This window comes from Ooceraea biroi, chromosome 1 (genome assembly GCF_003672135.1).
Source record: "Ooceraea biroi isolate clonal line C1 chromosome 1, Obir_v5.4, whole genome shotgun sequence".
In the NCBI taxonomy this organism is placed as follows: domain Eukaryota; kingdom Metazoa; phylum Arthropoda; class Insecta; order Hymenoptera; family Formicidae; genus Ooceraea; species Ooceraea biroi.
The window spans coordinates 18,624,261-18,642,444 of NC_039506.1; the positions used below are offsets into that span (position 1 = coordinate 18,624,261).

At 43.9% G+C, this 18,184-nt stretch overlaps 1 protein-coding gene across 2 annotated transcripts in view; it reads left to right on the forward strand.

The window, feature by feature from the left end:
- Window positions 1-401: 401 nt before the first annotated feature.
- Window positions 402-18,184, forward strand: part of LOC105278050 (colorectal mutant cancer protein) — a 57,689-nt gene continuing 39,906 nt past the window's right edge. The window contains exons 1-2 of one of the 2 annotated variants that reach the window (XM_026975211.1): window positions 402-611; window positions 1,381-1,822. In XM_026975211.1, the coding sequence (XP_026831012.1) occupies window positions 1,713-1,822 (110 nt within the window). In that variant the 5' untranslated portion in view covers window positions 402-611; window positions 1,381-1,712. The remainder of the gene's footprint in view (window positions 612-1,380; window positions 1,823-18,184) is intronic. The other variant, XM_026975210.1, reaches the window with a different exon arrangement.

Consider the following 18,184-nt stretch of genomic DNA (forward strand, 5'->3'; position numbering starts at 1 on the left):
AAGAGAGAGAAAGACCGAAGTGCGCCGAACGGCGACGCGCGAGCGTCGCCTCGCGACGGATCCGTTTATATCGCGCGCGCGATCGGAGCGGCACGCGAGGGACCGCGGCGCGGGTGGCATCCGCCGCGCGCGTCCAGAAATAGAACGCCGACGAAGCCGACGACCGGCGCCTACCGCGTCGCGCGGAGCGAATTCCGCCGCGAGGAACGGGAGAGAAAGCGAGAGCGAGCGAGAGGGGGAATCGCCCCCGTCTCCGCTCACCCCCTCCGCTCCGTCCGCCGCGGAATCCCGAAAGACGGGACACGCCGGATGATACCGGGCCGGAACGCGGCGTGACGCGGCGATGTGCCACGAGAGCCGCCCCCCGCGGCGGCCGGTACCCCGTCCCCTCTCGTCCCCGCCGCTCCTCGTCGCCGAGCGAACCGAGTGAATTCGGGAATGTACGCCGCGAACGACGAGGCGGACCGCCCGCGATCCCAATCCCGCGGATACCGTTGACAGAAGCCCGAGCCTCTCGATCGAATGCGGGATTCCGCGAGCGGCGCGAGCAGGCTTTCCTCGTCCTCTCCCGTCGGGAAGCAGGGCGGATCGGGGTTCGTCGCGACGGCGAGGTGAGTAGTGACATCGCGATGTTATCGACGGGCAGTGACGTCCCGGATCATTGGCGGTGATCGTTTAATTATCTCGCGGTGATGCGCGACGGTGATGGCAGATTTCGTCCGTTAAAATATTTCCGTTCGTGGAAGTTTGATTTGTTATTTGTTTGGCGATTTTTTTAACGCGATTAAAGGCGGTTTATTCTTGTGCGAGTAGTTCGAAGAATTGTTTTATTTTTTTGAAGTATTCCGCGATCTCGATTTCGAATTATGGTATTTTTATATGTAGGTGGTAAATTTTTATTGTAATTTAAAACAATTGATTTTTACATTCTTTCATTGACGAAAAAATGTGTTGTTTTAAGTATACCGATTTCCAAGTACTTTTATCTAGCGCGGTAAATATTTAGTATAACTAAAGATAATTATCTTTCGTGTACACATATCACGCAAAATTCTTTTATCGATGAAAATATCTCAAAGTCTCAGTTTTGGGCTCTTTTCAATAATAAAAATCGATAAATTTTTAATATAATTAAAAATAATTGGTTTTTACAAGGCATGAAAAATTCTTTTATTGATCATTATTTGTTCCACTATTTCAAGTACCTCGATCCGAACTATTTTCATGCCGTAATAAATTTTTAACGCGACTGAAAATACTTTAAATCTTACATAAACAGAAATAAGTATTTAAGGATTTTTCCGCAAGCAGAGTCGGACGAAAAATCTTTCAGACAGCTCGCGCGAAGCCGATCCTCATACATTTCTGTCTTTCTTACAGAATTCCGGAGCGGGCGCGTCGCGGCGCGTTGCATTTTCACACGTGACGAGCACTTTCGCTGATATTCACGGCTGTCGAGTCCGCCGAATGCGATGATAGCTCCTGCCTCGTGCGCGCGGCGCGCGTCGTCGGATATCGCGTGATAGTCGCACGACGGCGAGGAAGACGAATCGAGCGCGTCATCCCGTGAGAAGCGTGAGCTGGGATTCAATTCGCTGAAAGCGGTCGGGCGCAAATGAGGCGTAAGGCGAACGACGACGCGAGGCTGTCGGCGAGGATACCGATGACCGTACGTTGCGAGATGGCCGAGCGGAAGCTGCTCCAGTGAGAAAATGTCGCAGACCGCGGATGCCGAAAGCGAGACGGGCTCCATCTGCGACGAGGAACGCGTCCGGAAGCTGTTCCAAGCATGCGACGGCGACGGCGACGGGTACATCGACAGGTAAGGAGATACACGTTATCAATGAGGCGTAAAACAAGAGATAAAGTTTTAAAGAAAGAAGCACCGGCGGCTGCTGGAAAAAGTAAATTTTAAGGGAGAAATATTCGAGTAAGTGCGAGATAAAAATATTTGTCAATTACGAACGATTGCGATCGCGGTATTCACGATAATGTGTATATATTTATAATTTATGATTCTCTCTTGATTTACTTGACAATAATTATTTATCACATGACTGGCACAGTGAAGAGCCACGAAGAAGATAATTTAAACCGAATTGTGGCGCTAGTCACAATAATAATAATAATAATAATGTATCTTCATAATCTCCGCGATTCACTGTTCAGAATTGCGAAAAAAGATTCTATCACGAAGATGATATTATATTTAAATCAAACTCCTGGATATATAAAATCCATATCATCCAGCATGTGCCTTCACCTGATTCTTTCGCAACGTTGAGATAATTGCGAGATAACTAAACTAAGCGAGATAACTAAAGTAAGACAGACAGGTTTCTGCCTTACGTTTAGTTCCTCCAGATACTTACTTACGCGCTTGTTATACCGTAATGCTCCATGTATTAGGGGTGTGATTTAGTTTTGAGGGTTTTTTTTGCTCAAAAACGCATGTATTTAAATATGATAATGAATGAATACCTTAATCAAACTATTTTCCTTCGTTTTCTAGAACTTTTTCCCATCTTTCTGGCAACAGATGGATTCCACCACGATAAAATCACTCTTCTTTTCAGTTGATCCATTCGTCGACGAATTTTCGCACTTCTTCCAAATTATCAAAGTGTGTATCCTCTAAAGCGTGTTGCATCCACCGGAACAAATAATAATCGCATGGAGCAATGTCCGGAGAAGACTTGCCATTCAAGCTCTAATAGTGTTTCTTTCACTGATAACGCAACGTCAGGTCGAGCGTCGTCACGAAGAAGAATCACTTTCCGTCCTTTACTCGCAATTGGTGGTCGTTTTTCGTCCAATGCTTGCTTCAACTTGTACAATTGGTGTCGATAACGATCAGCCGTGACAGTCTCATGCGGATCTAACAGCTCATAGTACACTATCCCACCAAATACAGAGCATTACTTTTGAACCGTCAATATTGCGTCTCGGAGTGGATGTTGATGGTTCGCCTGGATCCACCCATGATTTTCCGCGTTTCGGATTATCAAAATAGATCCACTTTTCATCCCCAGTAACAATCCGAGACAAAAGACTCTTCTTTTTTTGCCTGGCGATCAACGAAATGCAAATGTTCAACCGGTTCGCAATGGCACTTTCCGATAATTCATGTCGAACCCATTTCCCTTCCTTCTGAATTTTTCCCATTTCATGTAAATGTTTGGCAACTGTTGTACGATCAACATTTAATGCTCTGGCAAGTTCTGAAGTGGATTGTGTTGGATTTTCGTGCAATAATGCTTGCAAATCTGCAGTTTCAAGCTTTCTTGGTTGTCCCGAGCGTTCTTTGTCCTTCGCATCAGTATCACGACTTTTAAAGCGTCTAAACCAGTATTCGCACGTCTTAATTGATGGGGCAGAATCACCATAAGTTTCCACAAGAATTCTATAACCGTCAGCCGAGTTTTCTTTTGATCAAAAAACAAAAGCAACGCATGTCGAAAATGCTAAAGAGCTTTCGGAAGTTGGATTTTTACGATGATATAAACACGACTGTTATTGCATCTATTGCTATAATGCTACTAAATGTCATGAATAATGTCAAGACTGTAAGAAACAACAGTTATCGGAAACAGCTATTGGAACAAACTGACACTACAGCCATCTGTTGCAAAACCCTCAAAACTAAATCACACTCCTAATACTACGGCCATTCCACGTTTCACGCCGCGGACGACGTTGGATCGTGGTCGGCGAATTCGGCGCGAACCTTCGCGCGGTTACACAATTAACGGAGGCTGCGATATCATACGCGCTCGCGCGCGGAATGGAAAGAGCTCGTTGACGAGATCGCGCTTGCCGCTGGCACGTACGTTTTAATTATTTCTTCAATTAATTAGAACCGTTGCTTTCTCTCTCTCTCTCTCTCTCCCTCGCTCCTTCCTCTTCCCTCGCTCTGTATACGGTGTGCTCGTTGGCTCTCGCGGGATTTAACGAGACACGGTTACCGCGGCGTATTTCTTTTTATTCGGCGTCGGGTAAACCAAACCGAGATCGTCGACGGTAATAGAGCGCGAGCGCGCGTCCAATAATAAGTACGCGATTATTTATTACGACGACGAAGGGCGGAATTATCTCCCGCGGAGCGGACGGAGCGGAGCGAACGCGCGCCGGTTCAACCACGGCAACTTCATCGCTCGTCCGTCTTATTTTTTTTTACCTCGAGAGCCAATCGCGAAAAACGGTCCCTCGTCGAATTCGTTTCTTTCACGAAACGCGCAGCTCGAGAATGATCATTTTTCGTGCAAAGCGATCCGCACGGAGAAGGAAGTAACATCGATTCTTGCGACTGGTTCTTTAAAGCGGATCTCGTCTCGTGGAGGCTGCGTCTTATGGCTTCATCCAATTTCGCTGCTCGCTCGCCGTTCCCGCTGTTATCGATGTCTCGATACATTCTCCCTTTGTTTTTTTTCTCTGCGAGGAACGACCGGACCGATGCCACGATATTGCGCTGCTGGCATGATGCAAGTACATCTTCCACCCCCTCAACTCACCCCCAGCCTACTGTACATGGAGCTCTCGCTATCTTTTTCAATGAAGCTTACGTACACCTTTTATTGCACTCTCGTCAAACGTTACTGTCTGTTTGGTTTCTTCCGTCCACTACGACTTGTGTGTGCAAGTTCCTATCTCGTAGATAGACTATAAAATTACGTTTGCATGCCCTCTCTCTCTCTCTCTCTCTCTCTCTCTCGCTCTCCGTATATTATTATACGCACGTAATGTTTGTACGGGCTTCGTTCCACGTGGAATATTGCGCAAATTACATGAAAGGCGAGCGACGCTCTTCCTCCGACTGCACTTTTTCGATTTGGATTCATCTTCCTAAATGGGATTCATGGTATATTAATCGCATTTTAATTATCTTTAAACCTTGCAAAAAATGCCTTCAATTTAATTAAAAAGTTATTTCTAAATTAAATTTTTAAATTAAATAATACTTGTAATTTAATATATAATAATAATAATGAAGACATTTGTCTAATCAAATAGCGTGCACAGAATCCGAGATAAATCGGCGGAAGTAAGCTGACGGAAGTTGTCGCGTTCGCGAGGATCGGAGCGCATTAGGTTCGTTTCCGCTAGTTCGAAATCCGCTAGAGGCACGGCATGTCGCACTCGCGAATAAAGATAGCTTCCAGATTCGACTCATCAAAACAATCGAGAGCGATTACGATTACGCTCATTAGTCTGTTACCTTTTCGAGGGATTCCACGAAACCGTTTCACCGGAAATAATTAAATTGAGTCACGAGGCGCTCAAAGCAGAGCCACGAGACTCCGCGCCCGCTTTGATCTCGCGATCTTTATTATCGATGGTTATTCAGACGCTTTCAGAGCTTCAGACATCGAAAACGGATTTGGAATTATTCCGAGAAATCATGCGCGCGATTGTTCCAAGATGAATTTCGCGAATCTGAATCTGAATCGCGACCGCAACATCTGCGGGATTGGAGCGCTGATACGATTTATAATTAATCGCTATTCCCGCCCCTTCCTTCTTGCTCCCTCCGTACCCTGATAATAATTGCCTTTTCGTCGTTAATTATCGCCCCGAGGGACTAACATCGATTCGTTAACGAGCGATAATTTATTGCGCGGAGAACGCGTCATCGCGGTGTTTTATGACGATCACTCGATTCGAGCGACTCCCCGCGCGCCTCTGTTTGTTCCTACATTGATATTTTATTTTGCACTTTATTTTTGCGAATCGCGCGACTAGGCTCGAGTCTAGTCCATAATATGAATGCGTTTTTAAATGAGATTCGCCGAGTCAAGAAGCCCGGAAGATGAGGGCAAAAGAGAGAGAGAGGGAGAGAGAGCGCGTTCTACAAACAAATTAAGAGAGTAAACGCGGCAGTCGCCGCAGTACCTCGGCGCAGAAGAAGAGAAAGATGAAACGATATTCGCCGACTTGTTGGCATTCATTACGGCGCGCTTTCGTAACCTCGTTATACACTCTCGCGAGAAGACGGCCGCCGCCTACGTGACTACGTCGCACGTAGTTCGTTAACATTTTTTGAGCCAGTACGACACGTGCGCGAAGCCCCTTCCAGCCTTTCCCTCTTTTCCTAAAATGTCTACGGTATTCGGAGCGTCCTTGGCTCTAATGATCCTCTGAACATAGCTAGAACATGTCTATAATCGGTTGTTTATTAATCGACCGGTATTCTCACGTACGACGATGTTCAAAAAGCTCCATCAGCTCTAAAGCTTCCTTAAGTTAACAACTTGAGGGTTTTTTTTCGCTGATTTTAAACATAAATACGTCTCCCTTCGATCCAAATATGAGGCGAGATGTGAAAACTCCTTTGCAGCTTTCAGAATCAAGTACTGGGAGAGAAATAAAATAATGTAGCATCGTTTTTTATTTATAAGCTAAATTTCGATGGGCAACTGTCAGATGGATCCCGAACTGGGGACCCAATTTTCCGGGACGCCGACAGGAATTTTTGCGCGCGCATGGCGATATCCGAAAAGCTCCATCAAGCTCCATCTCCCCCCAAAATATGTGATAATCAATGCATTCTTGATGTCAGCTTTAATGACAGATTCCTTCGCTACACTGAAAAAAAACCTGGTTGCATTAATTAGAAATCTGGTTGGTTCAACCAGTTTGTCTGTTGGAAAATGGACGAATCAGAATTCCTTTAGGAATTACCAGATGAGCATGATTAATTCCTTCCTGTTAAATTTACCAGATTTTCTTGATAATAATACTAAATGTATTTAGTTAAATTAACATGACTGTTTAGTGAAAAGAAACGTTTTTTTGTTTCATTACCGTGAGTTTTCTTGGATTGCTGTAAATGAAATATCACGTTGATATTTATACAGGATGTCCCGTAATAATCGCCTAACCTCTCGCATGCCAATAGAGCAGATCGAGATGAACAGAAAAGTCCCATATCATTTTGCGATATTCGCAATAATAATCGAGATATTGCATATTAAAGTCAAGCGAATCCAGAGCGCGCGGAGGCGAGTGCCGAGCCGCTCGAGGTATAGGATTATTATTGCGAATATCGCAAAATGGTATGGGACTTTTCTCTTCATCTCGATTTGCTCTATTGGCATACGAGAGGTTAGGCGATTATTACGGGACACCCTGTATAAAAAAATATAAGAAGAGAACACGTTTTTTCATCCGCCATCACTTCACCAGCCACTTCACAACCATTCCACTAATTTCATTTCGCTACGGGAGGAAAACGTGCCGTCCGTGCCGATCCGTTTCCCGAACATGCATCAACACGCACGACACGAAACAATAGAATGCTGCTGGAGTGCCCTGCGATTAACCAGAATTCTGATTGCATCTTCGTTTGTTCTTATGTCTAGTGTAATATAACTAGAAGTTTTATAGATCCAACTGAAAAATACTAACCAAATTCTTATAGTACAGTCTATCAAACGTTCTAGTTATAAAATATCCAGTCCTATCGTGATAACTAGAAATTCTTGGTTAGTTTAACCAAAATGCATTCTATCAGATACGTCTTGTTGATACAATCAAATCATTTTTCTCAGTGTAGTATTGAACATATTTTTCCTTGCCTAAAACGTCAGCTGAGATACGAGAGCTTCTTTATGAAACAAGTTGTTGGAGAAAAATAAAATAACGACACACCATTATTTATTTATGTAAGAACAAAATTTCTCTAGGGCTTTTTAGGGCCAATTATTGGGTCGATATTGGATATCGATATGGTCCAACTTTTCAGTACATCCGCCAGCACTTTCACGCGCGCATGGCGATGTCCGGAATGCTCTATTAGCCTCTTCCCAAGATACATGTTAGGAGCACTCTCGCAATATTAATTTTAATAACAAATTTCTTTTCGCCAATATATCAACTTGCTTTTTCCCCAATCGAAGCGTCAATTAGAGAAACAAGAGCTTCTTCAGCTTCTGGGGAGAAATGAAGTACCATTGCTCATCTAAAAGTCAAATTCAAAGCCAAGTCCGTGCTCGGGGACAATTAGCGGACCGGCGGTAGGGGTACCGGTGACCCAATTTTCTGGGGTGCCGACCGGCACTTCGCACAACAGGAGCGTTCGGAAACCCAACTGAAAAAGGAAAGCAAGGAAAAAGGAAGAAAGCGCGCAACCGCATGCGGAGGAATCCCGCGAGTGGAGAGATCTCGCGCGTTCCTGAACGCGCGCCGGCTGACATTGAGAAGTCGGAATCGAAGGGATCGCGGAAGAGCGCAAGGGGGAAGGGTCGATTCCGTCCCGATGCAAACCCTCGACGATGCCCGAGGGTTGACTCGAGGGGTCCGAGAGCGCGCGAGGAGTAGTCCCCGTTTTATGGCAAGTGAGTCACACCACCACTAGTGCCAACACCACCACCGTCACGATCAGGTCCTTTCGCTCTCTCCCTTTTCGTTTTGGTTTATACGACTGCTCCTCGCGCAGCTAGCCGGGGGCTCCGCGTTTGCAGACTCGTTTATCGGCATTTCTCTGAAGAGCAGAAAGAAAGATAGATGTCTGTCCCTCTTTCTCTCTTTGTCTGTCTGTCCTCATGTTCTGTCTCTTTTATTCTCTTTGTCTCTGTTCTTCCCCTGCGGCAGACTTTCTCCTATCGCGTAAAATACAGTCGGTTTCGCGGCGATGCGGTCGCATCCTCTCTCTCTTTCTCTTTTCCTCTGTCTCTCGTAATGCAACAGATTTCCGGGAACGGGAGCGAGTGCGGTCGTAAACGTAAAATTTCGGTCGCGCCGGGACTACGTGGAGAAATAAAGGAGCGAGCGATGGTTGCTCAAATCGAAACCGTGTCGGCGGATGTCGACTTCGTTTCTCGATATTGTTCTTATCTTCTCAGCGATGATTTATCTCGCGGAAAATATTTCGCAAGTTTTTTACACTACTTAGTCTGTTCTTTTTTCTTTTTCTTTTAGAAAAGAACTTTTACTTCGAATAAAATTTTTATCATTGAAAAAGTTTCAAGAAGAAGTTTCGCTTTGATGTGGGAATGAAAGAGGGAACGATCGTTGTTCAAGTCAAAACCGTGTCTCTGATGTCGACAGGAATGTCAACCTCGTTTGACGGCATCGTCTTCCCGCCTTCTTCTCGCCTTTATTCTCTCATTGACGATTTACTTCGCGAATGTACTCTTCTTAGAAACGGGAATTCCGTTAACTCCGAACAGTTTCTCATCGCGAGCAAAAACTCCGAAAAGGAATTTTACTTGGCTGTGTCAGAACGGGGTCGATTTAAAGCGCTCGCAAAGTACAAAGAGATGATGTAACAACGTCGTCTTTCAGAATTCTTAATAAGAATCAGATATTGGCAGTATTATTATTATTAAAACGTGCGAATATATTGGGTTGGCCAAAAAGTAATTGCGTTTTTTTCCAATAGATAGACATACATGTCTTGAAATGTAACTAACTTCATTCTAAACCGCAAATTCATTATGTAGGTTAACAACTCACAGTTCAAGCTTGTTTTAGAAAAAGAAAGTACACGATTTCGTTAACAATTGTTTGTTTGCCGTCGATTTCAAAATGGAAAATCAAAAAGAACATTTTCGTCATATTTTGTTTTATTACTTCCGAAAAGGGAAAAACGCTGTGCAAGCTCATAAAAAGTTATCTGATGTATATGGCGAAGATGCTTTAAAACTGCGGCAGTGTCAAAATTCGTTTACTAAATTTCGATCTCGAGATTTTAATGTGAAAGATGCACCACGCTCAGGAAGGCCAATCGAAATTGATGATGACAAAATAAAGGCACTGATCGATTCGAATCGGCGTTTAACGACACGAGAGATTGCTGAGAATCTTAACATATCGAAATCGAGTGTTGAAAACCATTTAAAACGACTTGGATACATTAGTAAGCTCGATATTTCGGTACCACATGAGCTCAAAGAAATTCATCTCACTAAGCGTATTGACATCTGCGATTCTCTTTTGAAACGTGAGGAAAATGATCGATTTTTGAAACGCATGATAACAGGCGACGAAAAATGGATCGTCTACAACAACGTCAAACGAAAAAGATTGTGGAGCAAGCATGATGAACCTGCTCAAAGCACTTGAAAAGCAGATATTCACCAAAGAAAGATTATGCTGTCAGTCTGGTGGGACTTTAAAGGTATTGTGTACTTTGAGCTGCTTGCAAGGAATCAAACCATCCATTCAGACGTATACTGTCGTCAACTGGATAAATTAAATGATGCCATCAAACAGAAACGTCGAGAATTGGTGAATCGCAAAGGTGTTGTGTTTCACCATGATAACGCTAGACCACGTACAAGTTTGGTCACTCGTGAAAAATTGTTGCAGCTTGGATGGGATGTGTTACCATGATGTTACCACATCCACCATATTCGGCAGACCTGGCACCATCAGATTACTATTTGTTTCGTTCTTTACAAAACGCCTTGAATGGTAAAACTTTACTGCTGATGAGGATATCAAATCATTCTTGGAATTGTTTTTTGCTGAAAAAGAAAAAGAACTTTTTTGAGCGCGGAATCATGAAGTTGCCTGAAAAATGGCAAAAGATAATCAAACAAAATGGACAATATATTGTTTAATAAAGTTTTTGTTTCCCATGAAAAATTCGCCTTTTATTTATATAAAAAAAAACGCAATTACTTTTTGGCCAACCCAATAGAACGTTATATATATCATTTTATCGTTAAAAATATTTGCAGTTAAAAATGTTAGCAGTAATTACGTCCTAACTTACTGCATGCAAAATATTGAACCGATTTTAGTAAATAACGGGAGTGCTCGTCGACGGACGTTATCGTTACATTTGTTCATTTTCCTTGACCCAGGACGCTCTAGATCCAACCGAATAATAGATGCGCCGCGCGGATTCACCTGGCTCGGCTTGTTTGCACGCGATGGAGCATGTAAACGTAGCGGGAAATTTCTCTCCCGAAAGAAATCGCACCGCGCGACGGCCGGCGCTCTGTTGTCCGAATCGATACGTCTCGACTCGTGCTCGGGGCTCCAAAAAAGTGCCTCGCGTTTGCAGTCCTGATTTATTCCACAACGAGCGTAAAAAGGCCCGTCGTTTCTGTACAGAGACTGCAAAGTAAATAAAAAATATATAGTAAATAAAATTTAGTAAGTAATAATAGAATTCATATCTGTGTATCATAGGCATACATAATTCAATATATAACATATAATGTTAGGTCATTAACTAAGTAATCCAGATCGCATCTAGTTGGGATAAATCGAACTAAACATATACTTATAGACACACAGAACAATTATAACTAAATTAATTTTATAACACGATAGGCAACCTTTAAAAAACAAATTCTCTAAAATACTGCTGTATTGAATTGTATCGCTATTTGGATGCGACCCGAATTATTTTAATTGCCTAATCAATAAAATATTTATAACATATTTTGCACAACATATTATACACCTGTTATATAGAATATGCTGTCTCATATATAACTCATTTATTATTCATACAATCATATTATTTCACATTTATTTATATATAATAGCCGCTTTTAGCTTTTGCACGCCCCATACAATTGATCGCCAATCGAAATTCTCTTGCTGGCGGACCACATTTTGCGGCATCTCGCTGAAACCATCCCATCGGCGGGTTTTTACACGCGGCCCGCACTCGTAATTTCGTTACGCGCGGCAGCTTGCGCGCCACACTCTTGTAGCCTCGTTTATTTCGCCTCGCTTCGACTTGCCCGCGATAAATCTCGAAATCGTCCCGACCAGTTATCGTTATTTACGCTTCTCTCCTTCCGGCCAGCAGGATACGCCCCCTTCATCCCCCTTCTCTCTGTTTCTGTCTTTGTCTCTCTTTGGGCTGAAAATTTTCGTTTTGTCGACGCGTCGTCGACTATCGTCTGGTCGATCGGCAACGCCAGTACATACGTCACCGTCCATATTTCTGTTATCGATGCTTGTAAGAGCTGCACTAACGTAAAGCACGAATCGTTATTCGCAACATGATTATTGCGAATAATGTTATTTGTAATAATTAATGGCGATGTAGTTGTAACAGCCGGTGAATTGTACGCTCGTTAAACAGCAAAAGGTTTTCTTCTTTAAGTTTTTATTCAAAATATCTTGTGCCTTTAATTTGCTTTAATTAGTAAATCGTTCTCAAGTATCGTAAAAGTTTCAAATATCTTTTATTTAATTATCTCTTTCTTACTTTATCATAATTTCGTCGCATCTGCTGAAAATAGAACAAGGAAATAGAATGAAAATACTTTTCCTCGTCTGTAATTTTAATATCTTTTCTTTAAATATCACTCTATTCTTATTGCCACGGATAATAGAATCTGCTGGAAATGGAATAAAGATATTGTCCTTCCATCTTTAATTTAAATATGTTTTCTTTAGATATCTTTCTCTTCATCGTGTCGTCTCAATTTGTCAGATCTGCTGGAAATGGAATATTCTTCCCAGACAAAGAATGAGAGAAAAAGACACTGTCAGAACAGAATAGTAAATACGCTTTTCAGGCGAGGCGGGCGTTGCGCGTTAAACGAATTATTTTCGGAGTCGATGCCGGCGCTGGAAATTTGATGAACCTTTCCGCGGTCGATACGCGCGAGTATCGCAGTCGCCGACGGCGTCAAGGTCTCGCGCCTCTCGTCGGCGTCACGAATTATTGATACCTGTCGGATTCCGAAATTAAGTGCATTATCGTTGCACGCCGGCGCTAAAATTGACGGCCGAATCGTGCGCGTGCGCGCGCGAGCCTAGACGCAATCCTTGTTCCATAATAGGAAAAACGTAATTCCCAGTCGCGCAAAAAAAGAAAAGATCGACGATGTCCGACAATCTTATCGACGCGAATCCCGTCAGAGGGAGTGCCGCGATTTCCCGCTGATTATCGCGAGATCTAAACCTTCGAAAGAGAGCGCCAACAACGAGGGATAAGTACTGAACAGAGGGATGACGGAGGAGAAGGGGGAGATTGAAGTGTGGTGAGTTCGTTAGAGCGCGAGGAAGGGCTCTCCTCCCGTTAAAAACTGGCAGGAGGTAACGTGTTCTCCTCGTCCTCCTCGTCAACCCTCTGCTTTTCTTCCCTCCCCCTTCCCCCGTTCGCCATTTCTACCTTTCTTTTTGAACTCTCTCTTCTTCCCCCATTTGCCTCTCTCCGTTTTGAATGGTGCTCGCGAATGGCATCCCGACCGGGCCGGAGAGGGATCCCCGTTGCGAGAGGGTGGATTAGCTGGAAGGTGGTGCAAGGCTCTTGTTCGCATAACGGACTTGGCGGGGGTGGAGGCTCGTATCCCGGCGAAGTAGAGCGGGACACTCGCGACGACGTACGCGCGAGCGAGCTCGGAGAACGCTGCAGCTCCCAATTTCCCTGCACCCTCCCATGCCCGATTTCACCCCGCCGCCGCCGCCCGCTCGGTATCTCTCATACTTCCGCGCGCAGCTCGCGCGTTTCTCCCTTCTTCCTGCAGAATTTATGAAAAAACTTTCCGTCCCCTTTTTGACGTGAGCGCGAAGCGCTCGTATCGTATCGAGATCGCGAAATTCACGAGAGGCAACGTTTTATAATAACGGTACCCTCGATCGAGAACTTCAAGGCGCTCTTCGGTCCCGAATTCTTTTGTTGCGGTACTTCGGACTGGTTTGCCTCTCTTCTCTTTCTCCTCAGGCGCGAGTTTTGTGCGCCCATTTCGCGAGCTGATTAAAAATAAAGACAGAGGAAGGAGAGAAAGAGAGAAATTTACTGTTCGAAAAACGGGAGAGGACGGTAACGAGATCACCGTGTTACAGGTCGGGGCATGAAATTGAGTTTTGATCCAATCGCGCGCCACGACCAATATACAGCGCAGGCACGTGTATTCCCTCGGAATTTTCTTCGGAACGCCCCGAGAGGAGTCCTCTCGAGCGGCGCTCGTCGTTAATAATTTCGATCCATCTGTGTCACGCGCAAGATTGTCGTCCACGAAGCGCATTCTTCAGTTTTCTCTCTATTTTCGCGTAATTTTTTATTCTTTAGTGCATCAAACGCACGTTACGCACGGCTTTGTATATTCTTTGCTGGAGACACTCGAGAGGAAAATCTGCGTGATTAATCAGTCTTGCGAGCTCACGAGAACAAGAGAAAAATATGCATTATTTATTCGATCGAGACGCCGCGCGAAAAGTTCACGCGATTAATCAGTTTGCGTAATACGCAAGACGAGAAAAAGAGTAAGAGAACGTTCGGATTTTCTTAGCTCGCGCGATTAATCACTTCGCGAAATCGTAGAAAGAGAGGAAGGAAAAAAAATAATCGAGGGTAATTTATGCGACCGGATGCAATCCGCGCGTGGATTCGCGCAAAACGGGGCGCGAATGGGGACGAAACAAGCCGTTAAATTCACTTTTCCCGCCGAACGGGTAAACACGCCGGTGCCGATGATAAACCACGTATTGCAGTGCAATCGTATCCCACGTGGCCGGCGCATTTATCGCGCACTCCGCCCGCACGGCATCGAAGTGCCGTTTAATTGCCGCCGCGTAAATACTCGACGCGCGGTGCGCCATGTACACCATGTGCACCCTGGTACCCATTTATTTCGAGGCTGCGCTCGAATAAATTAATACGGCGCGATAGAGAAAACACGAGGTCGCGAGCATTGAATAATTATTCGCTACCCCCTACGGTGTCAAAAAAGAAATCTAGAAAATTAATTAGTCGGCAGTGATTATGTAGAATGTGGCAATGTAGACCGCTAACGTTACGCTTTTTAGTATTGTAATCACGTTCTTTACTTAGAGGAGAATCCCCTATTATGAGATATGCTCCTAATATGAGATAATGGGGTTTCTGTTAAACTAGTGAGCACCATCTGTTAGTTCCACCATGAACTTATTACTCTTGGTGTAAAATGTATTTAGTGAAAAATTCATTGTTCGTTATTGCGTTTAGCCTTTGCAAGAAAAGATTTGTGAAATTGTGAACATGTCAAAGGAACTTGAGGTAATTCTTTAAACCTTGTTTATTATATAATAAAGAAATGGTTGGCAATACATTTAGTATGCAATGATAGAGTAGAATCGTAGTAACAGGAAAATACGCAATTTGTTGAATTGCTTAATTGTAGGGGTTAGATTTCATGATCGCGAAACCGCTAGGCATGTGAATCGTATAATGAGATATTCAGGGTACTCTTAATATGAGATAATTATTGCTCGAATATGAAGATTATGTAGTGTAATAAAAAGAAAGAAAATACTACTTAAGGTTAAAGAAAAGTTAATACGAATTTATATTACGAATTTTTGTGTATTTAATTTTTATAGAATCTGACTATGGAGGTTAGAGATACGAGGAAGCGTCGACAGTGGAATCGTGAAGATTTGGCGAAGGCTGTGGCAGCAGTATTTTTATAAAACTATCTAATAAAGTTTTTTAATTGCAATACTGATGTATTTTGCACTTTTAACACCGATTTCTCGAGGTATCTTATATTAGGAGCACACTTTCTCGATCCTGCGTAAAGCTCTTTTTTCAATTTTTTTAATTTTCAGAAAAAATAATATTTAAATTAGATTTTTCATTTTACCAACTTAAAGCTTATTAAATTCTCTTCAAGATAACGTATTACATTTTTAAATTCTGCCTATAAATTTCTTTACATTCGGCAAAATCGATATGGTATCTCATAATCGGGGACTTTCCTCTATTCTTAAAATTAAAACCAAAAAGTGGAATTAACATCAAAGCAATATTTATTTTATAAACTTATATTTAGTTTGTACGCTATTTTCTTACATGCTTGCAAAAGTTCGTACAATTAAATTATTATTTATTAAATATCAAAGCCATCCTTCTGCTTTGTGGATCTTTTCATTGCTTTCAAATAGCGGGATATTGTTGATTCATCAACTGCAAACTGCCCTGCAAGCTCTTTTAATGTTTAGGACGAGGTTTCGTTGAGCAATCTTCCAATTCGTGATCCTACTACTATTTCTGACCTTACGAACTTTTGCAAGCACCTATGACCGACAACTATAATCACCGTTAGGAGCGAAAGGGTTAAAAAGGATGAGTAAAACTTTATAGGAACGATGCATAAGTTTCACGGAACGACTGCGGAGAATTTTCAGGAGAGATGAAATCTCTGTTACGAGGCTTATGCTTGCTGTTTATGCTCGCTCGGTTTCAAACACGTCCAAGAGCCGACCGAGAGCAATGGCTGCGCAAGTGTCGAATCGTGCTTCCAATCGAGCTTTCGTCCGTCGCGGGACCGCATCGCCGGAAGCTCGCGTTGTCGGCGACGACGATACGGTGCTGTACACCGTAATCCATTAATATTGCGCGCGCGCGCGCAAATGTATAGTGGACGCGACGTATGCGAGAAGGAGACGGAAGGGGGAAAGGGGGAGATAATTAACGCGTGACGTTTAATTCGCGACGGCAGTCCCTAAACCGGCGGCACTATTGTTTCGACGATGAGAGATAGGAATCGATGTACCCCGGGGTTCCTGCCCTCAGGATGCCCCGACGATTGTGCGCGCGCGCACGTCCGCAAAAGGGTATGCGATGCCTGCAACTGCCCGTGAAAAACGATAAAATAGGAAATTGTGTGGCGGTAACCGTGCGTATACAAGTGGAGCAAGTGATCGTCGATGAAAAGGGCACGAGCTCGCAAATAGTCCGCTCGATGTTGCCGATATTTTCAGGCTACCTCGAAAAACTACTCGTGAAAGCTCATTTATAATCGATGACACATTTATGATATATTCGGTAAATTATTCGTACGTGTCGATTATTGCATGCTTCGATTGGCATTGAGAGATCGCGGTAAATTATATGAATTATGAGTGCTGCGTAAATTGCGATAAACAATTCGTTTGGAATAATTTTCCCCGCGTACATCACGCGGGGAGTGTTTTTCGGAAAATATCAGCGTTCGCCAGAAACCGTTCTGGTCCAGTTAAGATATTTATATTACAACGCGTCAGATATATAATTACAACGCAGAGTTAGAAACTTGGATATTTAAATTCACACTTAGATATTTAAATAATTAAAATCAAATAAGCTAATAATTACCTGTTAATTAATATTTCTAAATATTGATCTTGCTAAACCAACTAATCAATCAGCTATTGAAATACACCAACTGTTTAATCTATGAATACGTGCCAATTTTGCGCAACACATTGAATGAGAGTATTATGAGCGTTGCGATTTTTACGGGCGCCCAGACGCGCGACGGAATCATGAAGGACGGGATCGGCTTGGTTTAACGATTTTCCGGGATATCTCTACGTGGCAGCAGACGGCTGTAACTGATGAATCTTTAATTTTGTCCTGTCGGCCTGACCCTGGGCGGAACGGGTCCGCCGCGCGATTCTCCGGCGACGCGCTCGCTCGTGACGTTAGCGGATCCGCTCTTCATCGGTCCGCGGCGTCGCGGCGCGACCGATAATCAAGAGTGACGGGCCTGGCCTTCCCCTCCCCCCTCTCTCCCCCTTCCGCCAATCCCGCGTCCGTGCATCTCTCTCATCCTTCCAGTCGGTTAGGCAATTAGTTGAACGCCGTAATGGACGTTGGAGCGACAAGGCGAGGCGACCGAACAGACGGATATGACGTGACAAGCGCCGGCGCGCGTAGCCATCCCTTTTAATTAAATAAATCTCGATGGTATCGTTAAACTGATAGACCGCGTCTTAGGGCTCTCGGGATGGAACGATCGTGTGCTCGTTACATGGTCCCTTTACCGTGTGTACGTACGTGCGTCGCACATCGTCGTTGTCAGCTCGGATCGGGACGGGAAAGTCCACGAGTCGATCATCTCGCTGTAATGGATTATTAAATAGTCCCTTCGCAGAGAAAGAAGGAGGAGAGAGAGAGAGAGAGAGAGAGAGAGAGAAAATCATCGATAGAACCACTGCGGTGGCGAACCGGTATTCTACCTTCTACCTTTAACTGTTTCGCGGCTCGTCTCTTCTCGCCCCCCCCCCTCCCCCTCCTCCGTCTCTCGAAGACGCATGAATTATTCACGAGATGAATTATTCATGGGAAAAAGAAGTACTTAGTCTTCGTAGTACACATTCCGCTCAATGTATTATACGATACGAACGGCGCTTTATTATTTGCGATTTGCGTCAAGTAGTCGATCTTGGAGCCCTCTCTCGCCGCGACCGGTAGTCGGAGGGAATTCCCCGACGACGGATTTGAGTCCCGTCCCGGCGAACCACA